Here is a 9,466-nt window from a genome sequence, read left to right as displayed (position 1 = left end):
AGCCCCTCAGCACCACAGCAGCGCCCGGCAGACACACTCACAGGCAGCCTCGCACAGACAAGCAGACACATGACACACATGTGAGCTGGTGGGCCAAGGTGCACCCACACTCACAGGGATACATAGGGAGGGATACACAGCCCACCCAACAAGGCAGGACCAGGCTGCCGAGTGGGGAGACCCCTCAGGCCCGAAGGTCCCCCCACTCCACCCGATGGGACACTCGCGGCCCCAGATGACGGCCTGATGACAGAGCGGCACTGCCTAGCCCCCAGTCAGCAGGCCCAAGACGCCCCACCCGACATGCCCAGCCCAGCCTAATGGGGGTGAGGGCTGCAGAGTGAGCTGGGGGAAGTACATGGGGTGCACACCGCACTGACGATTCGAGTCAAGTGAAGGGCAACTCTTGGGAATCAGGAGAAGAAGGAGAGACTGCAAGAAGAAAGTCGCATCAGGGAGGCGGAGGGCAGGAGGCTGTGTGGGGCCATCCTGCAGGGCAGAGGCAGGCAGGGCAGGCACTCGTGAGAGGGCCGGAGGCATCACCAGGGATGTGGGCAGGACATGGGTGACCTTGCGGGAGGGTCACATCTTGCCTGGAGAAGCCACAGTGGGTACAATGCCTACCAGCAGAATCCCAGCCCAGTGTGGGCATCCCCAGAAAGAAGATACTAGAACCACTCATCTGTGGGGAGCTCGGGAGTTCCCAGGCTTGGTGTCCATGAGGCTAGTGGCAAAGGCAGCAGGGAGAGAGAGAGAGAAAGAGAGAGAGAGAGAGAGAGAGACCTGCAGACCTGCTTCACCATCATGAAACCTCTCTGCAGGTGGGGATGGGGCCTCCAACCCAGGCCCCTGAGCACGGTGATGTGGACACTCAGCCAGGGCGCCACCTCCCAGCCCCTTCGGCCTGGATCACTGGTCTCCGTACTTTAAGATTTGCTGATCTGTCCGGTTTTCGCCAGCTCTGAGGCTCCTGGCACCTGTAGTGGGCAGAGTCCGGCGTGAGAAACACTGAGGGCGTGGAGGCTGGAGAGACTCTCAGCCAGCAGAGTACCTGGCTGTCATGTCTGGGGTTGTCAGCGTGACGCCCGTGTGCCATGTGCCGGAGCAGGGCCGTGGCTGCTCTCGGCTTCTCTCTGCCTCCTGTGAGACTTGTCTGGATCAAGAAGCCTCTGGCACTGCCGGGAGCATCGGCAGAAGCAGCAGCGGACTGCAGACAGTCCTGGCGGGCAGCCCACACACACCGTCCTGACACACCCAGCCGCCCACTCCCATACCCCACATGCTCACCTCCCATGAAGCCTTGGAAGAGCTCTGAGCTCCTGGGCGCCCCAGCCTCCGGGTTGGCCTCCTCCCATGCCTACTAAGTCTAGGACCCCAGCCTCTCCACAGTGCACTGCCTTCCCTCCGCCAAACCCACATGGATCACCTCCTCCAGGAAGCCTCCCCTCACTCTCCCCATGGGTCTCCATGGGGAAGGGAGGGCACTGACCCCAGCGCGGGAGTCTGCAGGGGTGTGCATGTTTGCCGAGGAGCCCAGGCAGGTGGCATCACTGATGGGCCCAGGATGCTGCTTCAGTGAGGCCTCTGCCCCCAGTCGAGAGCCAAACTGCAGCAGGCTGCCTCAGTTTCCCCACTAGCTCTGACGGCCTGGGGGTGAATTTTGCTCCTGCCCTGCTGTTGCTTCCCCGTGTGACTCAGGCAAGACCGTTGTCATTGCCCTGCCTGTGACCTGGGTGTCTGCAGTGCTGCTGTCTGACTGCTGGCCTTGGTGTGAGAAGTGCTCTTCTGTACTAGGCCCTGCAACAGGTGGCCCTCTCTGGATCTGGGGGTGGGGTGCCCAGGCCTCTCCTAACTCAGTCCTGCTCCTCTGTTGTGTCCTGGTGGACAGAATCGGAGGTTTGGCGCACCAGATGGGACAGTCTGAAGGGGTGAGCAAGGAGGGAGCACTTCAAAATGAACCCCCATCTTGTCCAGGATTTATCACATGTGACCTACAGATTTTTTTAAATTTATTTTATATAAATTATTATTATTATTTATTTTCCCTTTGTTGCCCTTGTTTTTATTGTTGTAGCTGTTATTGCTGTCGTCATTGTTGGATAGGACAGAGAGAAACAGAGAGAGGAGGGGAAGACAGAGAGGGGGAAAGAAAGACAGACACCTGCAGACCTGCTTCACTGCCTGTGAAACGACCCCCACACACAAACACAGGTGGGGATCTGGGGGCTCGAATTAGAATCCTTGCCTTTTGTCTCTAATACCTTTTTTTAAAATATTTATTTATTTATTTATTTATTCCCTTTTGTTGCCCTTGTTTTTAAAAAATATTCCCTTCTGTTGCCCTTGTTGTTTTATTGTTGTAGTTATTATTGTTATTGTTACTGATGTCGTTGTTGTTGGATAGGACAGAGAGAAATGGAGAGAGGAGGGGAAGACAGAGAGGGGGAGAGAAAGACAGACACCTGCAGACCTGCTTCACCGCCTGGGAAGCGACTCCCCTGCAGGAGGAGAGCCAGGGTGACCGACAGATTTTTACAGACAGAAAGAAGCCAACCAAAGGGCCACAGAGAGAAGAAAAGTGGGGAGCGGAAGAGAGGGAGGAAGGAAGGAAGGAAGGAAGGAAGGAAGGAAGGAAGGAAGGAAGGAAGGAAGAAGGAAGGAAGGAAGGAAATCTTTATTCATGAAGCCGTGGGATGGGGACAGAGACGCAGTCAAGGGAAGCTGGGCCAGGGGAGAGGTCTTGTCACATCCCTCTGTCCTCCAGCTCAGGGTCACTGGGGTCTGTCAGCATCTTGCGAGGTGGTGGGCCTTCCCCAGCATGGCCTCCCGGCCTCCCTGTGAGCAGAGACAGTCACAGGTCACACAGGCAGAGGGACCATCATGCTGAAGACAGGTGTTGCTGGTGACGGGGCCTTGACAACAAAGGGGTCGGGTGGCAGGCACGGGAGGGGGGTGTTGGGGGCCAGGTCAGCAGCAGAAACAGGAGGCGGGTGGGGGGGTGGTAGGAGAGGCTGGGGGTGGTTCTCACGTCGGGTGAGGAGTTCAGCTGGCCATGATGTGCTTCACAAATGCTGGGAAGAAAGACAGAATGGGAGGCAGGATTTCAGCATCGTGGCCCCGGGGCTATGCCCAGGGCACCCCCAGCCCGCCCCCCAGGCCCACCTTCATAGTTGATGCAGCCGTTGGAATCCTCCTGCCCGGCCATCAGCTTCTCCACCTCATCTTCTGTCAGTCTCTCTCCTGGCGCCGGGGTGAGGCTGAGTGAGCTCCCTCGGGGAGGTGGGAGGAGTCGCCCCCCCCACCAAGGTGGCTCTCCCCTCTAGTGTCCCCACATCTGCCAGCACAGCCAATATGGCTCTGGGCCAGTAGGACCAGTGATATCAGAATGGGCGGGGTCTGGCGCCCCTCCAAGCCCTGCAAGCACAGTACCCGCTGTCTGAAGCAGCCCTGAAGGCTAGAGGAAGCGCCTGGGGTGAGCACGCACCAGGAGACATTGCCACCCTGCCCCCAAACAAAGCTTCCACTGCCCCGCTCCTGTGAAGTGCTTTCTGCCACCAGCTGTTGCTGGAGGTCAGCGCTCCTGGCGGCTGTATTCTTTCCCACTTTTGTTCTTCCCTTTTTCAATAGATGATGAGAGACAGAGAAAGAGGAGAGGGGGGCTGGGCTGTAGCGTAGCGGGTTAAGCGCATGTGGCGCTAATGCAAGGACCAGCGCAAGGATCCCGGTTCGAGCCCCCGACTCCCCACCTGCAGGGGAGTCACTTCACAGGTGGTGAAGCAGGTCTATAGGTGTCTGTCTTTTGGTCCCTCTCTGTCTTCCCCTCCTCTCTCGATCTCTCTCTGTCCTATCCAACAACGACGACAGCAATAATAACAACAAGATCAACAAAAATGGGGGGAAAAAATGGCCTCCAGTAGCAGTGGACTCATGAGTGCAGGCACCGAGCCCCAGCAGTAACCCTGGAGGGAAAGAAAGAAAGAAAGAAAGAAAGAAAGAAAGAAAGAAAGAAAGAAAGAGAAAGGAGACCTATCATAGCACTACCCCCTGCTCGTGAAGCTCCCCCCTGCAGGCGCTCCCATGCAGCAGTGAGAATTCCATCGCAGGTCTTTGAAAATGCTAGCGAGCAGGCCCTACGGGGTGGTCAGCAGCCGCACGCCCCCCACATCCATCATCTAGTGTGGGCTGTGAGGCCCAGTGAGCACACAGCAGGCAGCAGGCAGCTTGCTGAGGAGGCAGTTCCTTTTGGCACCTTTCAGGGGGAGGAGTGGGGGGAGCCCAGCCCACGGGGGTCAGGTGAAGAGGCAGGTACTCAGCCCTCTCAGCCACTCGGACGCTGTGACCCTGCGGTCTGACCTTGAGCCCATGAACAGCAGGACTGAGCTCGTCCTCCTGGGCCCGACTGCCCTGTCCCACCCCGTCCCCAGGCCTGTTCTGACCTCCACCTAAATGTCCAAACTCCCCCTCGTGTCTGCCACCCTCCCCGGAAGCCACCGGCTGGCGGCCACAGGCCTGCTGGGGGCAGAGTGGCTTCTCCCAGGAGGCCCGTAAGCGGCGGGGTGGGCGGGTCAGCCCTCACCCAGCGTGGCCAGCACATGGCGGAGCTCCGCGCCCATGACGGTGCCGTTGCCTTCCTTGTCAAAGACACGCAGCCCCTCCACGAAGTCCTCGTAGGTGCCCGTCTCTGTGTTCTTGGCGATGTACTGCAGCATGGGCAGGAACGTGTCAAAGTCCATCATCTTGGTGTTGAGCTCTGTGGGGAGAGGCCCTAGGCTTGGGGTGGGCTGGGGGTGCCTTCCCCATACCTTTTAGCGAGGTGTTGTCGGGCTGGGGGGAGGCGGCGGGCAGCACAACACGTCTGCAGAAGCCTTTTGCGTCGGAGACTCAGAGGTCCCAGGTTCAAACCCCAGCACCACCATCAGCCGGAGCTGAGCACACACCTTCTGTGCATCTCCCCCTCGTTACAAAATGACTAAATAGATAGTTTTTAAATAGTTTTTAAAATAAAATAAATTAAAAGAGAGAATAATGAGGTTTGCTCAGCCACACTTGGCTAGCCCCCAAAGTGTCTGTTTACCGCTCACCACGCTCCACCACCGCAAGGTGCTTGGCAGGCAACTGAGAAGCACCGTCTCCACAGCCCTCAGCTGCTCACGGCAGCCTGCGGCCACAGTCCACTGGGAGATCCGTCCTGCATCAGCACCTGCACCCGCACCTGCCACCATCACTGTCTCCCAGACGCCCCCCACGGCCACTAGTGATGGGGCAGCGGCAGCATGGGGACCCATAGTCAGGGCTCAGACCTCCTTCTCGCCTCCTTCGGGCAAGACAGGCGACTGTCTAGTCCTGACAGACTGAGGCACCGGGGAGCCAAGGAGGAGCAGGGAGAGCATCTTAGTGGGGGGGGGCAAGGAGAGTGGCCCCTGGTGGCCCTCCATCGCCTGCTGAAGCACGTGTGGTCGGTCAGGAGCTGGTGAGCTGTGAGCTTCTCTGTCCACGGCCTGGTCAGTGTGGCCCAGGCTGGCTTCAGTGGGAGGCTCCTGTGTCAGCCCTGCATAGATGTCACGCCCTCGCCCAGCCTCCCCAGCAGGACCCCAGGACTGGCACTGGAAGGGAGATTTCAGGACAGTGAGGGGGACCCACCTTCCTGCTTGGGCTTCCCCAGGACCCGGAGCACCTCCGCTTGTGTGGGGTTCTGGCCCAGCGCCCGCAGCACGTCTCCACACTGCCCGAAGGTGATCTTCAACTCCCCCTTGGGTGTGCGGTCAAACAGCATGAAGGCCTCCTTGAACTCTGTAGCAGAGGGCGTGGAGGGTGGACGCCCCCAGTCAGCCCCCCACTACTGGGTCACTCTGACCCAGACCGGGGGCTCCTGGGTCCAGCCAAGCAGCCAGAAGGTACAGCCCACCACTTACCTTCAATCTGCTCGGGAGTGAACTCGATCTGAAAGGAGACCCCCCCCCCCAAGAATCAAATGTCTGGCTCAGAGGATGGGGCCGGGCTTCCTCTTGGTCACTCTGTGGCCAGCGAAAGCCCCTCGCCCCTCCACCTATCCCCCCTCCAGCACCCAGCACCTCCTGCTGTCTGTCCCTCCTGCCATACTGGTTGCCCCTGCCCACCTGCTTGCCCTGGTGGCACAGGAGGGCTGGTCCTCAGAGTCCCAGCCTTACCTGATGCTCTGTTCCTGAGCAAATTGAATGGCAGGGTGACTTGGACCCTGGCTTGGGGCACAGTGAGCAGGACTGCCAGTGTGTGTGTGTGTGTGTGTGTGTGTGTGTGTGTGTGTGAGTGTGTGTGTGTGTGAGTGTGTGTGTGAGTGTGTGTGTGAGTGTGTGTGTGAGTGTGTGAGTGTGTGTATGTAAGTGTGTGTGTGTGAGTGTGTGAGTGTATGTGAGTGTGTGTGTGAGTGTGTGTGTGTGAGTGTGTGTGTATGTGTGTGTGTATGTAAGTGTGTGTGTGTATGTAAGTGTGTGTGTGTGAGTGTGTGTGTGAGTGTGTGTGAGTGTGTGTGAGTGTGTGTGTGAGTGTGTGTGTGAGTGTGTGTGAGTGTGTGTGAGAGTGTGTGTGAGTGTGTGTGAGTGTGTGTGTGAGTGTGTGTGTGTGTGTGTGTGAGTGTGTGTGAGTGTGTGAGTGAGAGTGTGTGTGAGTGTGTGAGTGTGTGTGAGAGTGTGTGTGAGTGTGTGTGTGTGAGTGTGTGTGTGAGTGTGTGTGTGAGTGTGTGAGTGTGTGTGAGAGTGTGTGTGAGTGTGTGTGTGTGAGTGTGTGTGTGAGTGTGTGAGTGTGTGTGTGTGAGTGTGTGTGTGTGAGTGTGTGTGTGTGTGAGTGTGTGTGTGAGTGTGTGTGTGAGTGTGAGTGTGTGAGTGTGTGTGTGTGTGAGTGTGTGTGTGAGTGTGTGAGTGTGTGTGTCTGTGTGTGTGAGTGTGTGTGAGTGTGTGTGTGAGTGTGAGTGTGTGAGTGTGTGTGTGTGTGAGTGTGTGTGTGTGTGTGTGAGTGTGTGTGTGAGTGTGTGTTTGTGTGAGTGTGTGTGTGTGTGAGTGTGTGTGAGTGTGTGTGTGTGTGTGTGTGTGTGTGTGAGTGTGTGTGTGTGTGTGTGTGTGAGAGAGAGAGGGGGAAGATGGTAACAGGGCAGCAGGAGCAGAAGCGAGGGTTCAGGCCAGAGGTCAGCATGACAGCTTTTCTGCGGGAGGTAGACCCGACCACCACCCACCTGGCCCTCTTACACCCCGACTCTTATGTACCCCCTGCAGGGGCAGAAGCAACCCCCCCCCCCCGGGGCAATGGAAATGAGTCCTTCCTGAGGTCACACCAGGGTCACTAGAGGTCAGGAGGCCTCCTGGGGCTGCTATCCCCCTCCTCACCTGATACCAGTTCTATTTTTATCACTGCAGTCATTTGCCCAAGGTCAAGGTCACAGGAGGGAAAGGAGTTGGGGGAGGGGCGTGTCCCATGAGTGCCCCTCCCACAGTCGCTCCCTTGGAGCCCCACCAAGGTCCACAGTGCCCCCAAGGGCACCCACCTGGCTCCCTGGCTCAACCCCATGCTGGGAAGGTAGCTGTCTGGCCTTCCTGGCCAGAGTGGTCTCTCTCTCTCTCTACAGGAAGCCCTGGGAGGTCAGGTCCCTGGGCCCCTGGCAAAGCCGCCCTTTCTCCTCTGGCCAGATGAAAGGGAATGGCGAGAGGCCTGGCCACTCCAGCCTTCAGAGGGCAGTCTACCAGCCTCTTGGCCAGCAGGGCTGGGCAAAGCCACCGGGGGCCCAGGGTAACAGGGACCCCACTGGGGAGCCAGCAGTAGGGAGCTGGGGGGGGCAAGGAGTGACCCCAGACAACATCTACAGGGATGCTTCCCAGCTGAGCCGTGAAGAAGGGGCAGAGCTGGAGTTTGAACCCCCTTATGGAGGAATAACAGAGGTGCCTCGACAAAAGGCTCTGGGACTGGAGGTGGGTCTGGGGAGATGGTGGCAGGTCTTGCTGGGTCCATGGGAGCCACACAGGGCAGGAGGCGGGCTCCACGGAGGCCCTCGGCAGGCAGCCAGGGCAGCAGTGGCCGGCGGCCAGCCAGGAACAGAACACTGGCAGGACTCGACGCGTGCCGCTATGCAGATGCCACAGGTAAGAGTCATGGCTCATTCTCCCAGTTTAGATTCTAAGACTGACTTCCAGGCAGGGAAGGGCTCTTGTGGCCACTGCTCTCAGCTCCGCGAGCAGCTTTGTGCAGTCTGCCCGACTGTGCCTTCATGTCCCCACCTCAAAACAGAGGCCCTATCAGCTCTAGGGCTCCAGGATCGTGGCAGGGGTAAGTGTGACCCAGCCTGGGCAGGGACCTCCCTCCCTCTTAACTCTTCACCCTGCCCACCCAGGGGACGTGGCCTGGACCCCACAGTCAGACTACAAGGTCCGGGTGGGCTTGGGGGTGGGCACCACCGGGGGCTCCAGAACCACCCGCGGCGCCGGGATAGGGAGAGTCGGTTTCCAAAGGTACCGCCAGCCACCCCCACCCAGCGGCAGCACTGAGGGAGTCCCGCCTGGAGTCTGGTCACCATGCCTCCTGCTTCAGCTTTCTTACGCCAAAAGCCCCCAGGCCATGTCTGGCTTCAGCACCGGAGCCTCCAGCTTCCACTCTGTGCCCGCTTTCTGAAACCCCGCGTGCCCCTGGACAGGTCCGCTCTGGAGTCCACACACCTGCCCAGCCCCTCATGCCTCGGCCCAGCTCTGGACCCACCTTGACCTTGGAGGCGTCAAACTTTTCCTCCTTGGGGGCCTCGGGCTCTGGCACCGGTACAGTTGCCTTAGGGGCTGCCTTGGCCTCCTCCTTCTTGGGATCTGGCTTTTTGGGGGCCATGAAGGCTGTAGGTAGAGAGAGGAGTGTGGACAGAAGGAAGCCAAGAGCAGAGCACGAGGGTGCCTCTCGTGCGGGGGGCCTTTATCCTGCCTGCACACCTCATGACCCCGGCCCCACCCCCACGTGCACCATAGGGACAGGGCCGTAAAAGGGCATTGGCGAGGCTCGGGTGCTATTTTGGGTCCCTGGAGAAAGCATTGTTGAGGCTCAGGAATGGGTGGGGGAGAGAGAGACCAACGCTCCCAGTCACCTGTCGGAGAGGGGGAAGGGGAGGGCAGTGGCCGCCACTCAGCACAAACACCCTGGTGTGCACACTCACTGGGCAAAGGGACGGCTGCCCCAGCAGGGCAGTGCGTTGAGCAGGTGTGGCATGCTGGGCCCAGTGTGCTCTGTAGTGTGCCCTGTGCTGGGGCAGAGAGACTGGACTTGGCCAAAGCCTCCTTCCGCTTCTGCCTGCGCATCTAGCTCCCCTCTGTGGGTGTGCCTGGGGAGGGGCAGATGCTCCGAGGTTGTCTGCTTGTCTGGGTGGCTGTGTGTCTCTGTGGGCACTGTCTGGGCGTCCGTCCATGTGCCGTGTCAGTCCCTGTGTGCTGGCCGTGGGCCGCTGTGTGTCTGTGAGTGTTTGATTTGC

The 9,466-nt window shown here is 59.0% G+C and overlaps 1 protein-coding gene across 1 annotated transcript; it reads right to left on the bottom strand.

The window, feature by feature from the left end:
* Positions 1-2,655: 2,655 nt before the first annotated feature.
* Positions 2,656-8,886, bottom strand: MYL3 (myosin light chain 3). The gene is made up of 7 exons (XM_007533966.3): positions 8,716-8,886; positions 5,913-5,940; positions 5,641-5,790; positions 4,577-4,750; positions 3,163-3,240; positions 3,029-3,071; positions 2,656-2,835 (listed from the first exon to the last, which is right to left on the bottom strand). Exons 1-6 carry the CDS (start codon positions 8,833-8,835, stop codon positions 3,043-3,045), a joined length of 579 nt encoding a protein of 192 aa, XP_007534028.2. The 5' UTR covers positions 8,836-8,886; the 3' UTR covers positions 2,656-2,835; positions 3,029-3,042.
* Positions 8,887-9,466: the final 580 nt, after the last annotated feature.

This window comes from Erinaceus europaeus, chromosome 12, assembly GCF_950295315.1.
Source record: "Erinaceus europaeus chromosome 12, mEriEur2.1, whole genome shotgun sequence".
NCBI classification, from domain to species: Eukaryota; Metazoa; Chordata; class Mammalia; order Eulipotyphla; family Erinaceidae; genus Erinaceus; species Erinaceus europaeus.
Note: the sequence above shows the minus strand (reverse complement) of the source record. Positions and strands in the feature narration are given on the sequence as shown.

Excerpts from the sequence above, each read along its gene's own strand:
- MYL3 (XM_007533966.3), bottom strand. The coding sequence starts at position 8,835 with ATGGCCCCCAAAAAGCCAGATCCCAAGAAGGAGGAGGCCAAGGCAGCC. Across the intron at positions 5,791-5,912 it reads CACTCCCGAGCAGATTGAAG|AGTTCAAGGAGGCCTTCATG; the intron begins GTAAGTGGTGGG and ends CCTCTGCTACAG. Across the intron at positions 4,751-5,640 it reads GGGGAAGCCCAAGCAGGAAG|AGCTCAACACCAAGATGATG; the intron begins GTGGGTCCCCCT and ends CTCTCCCCACAG.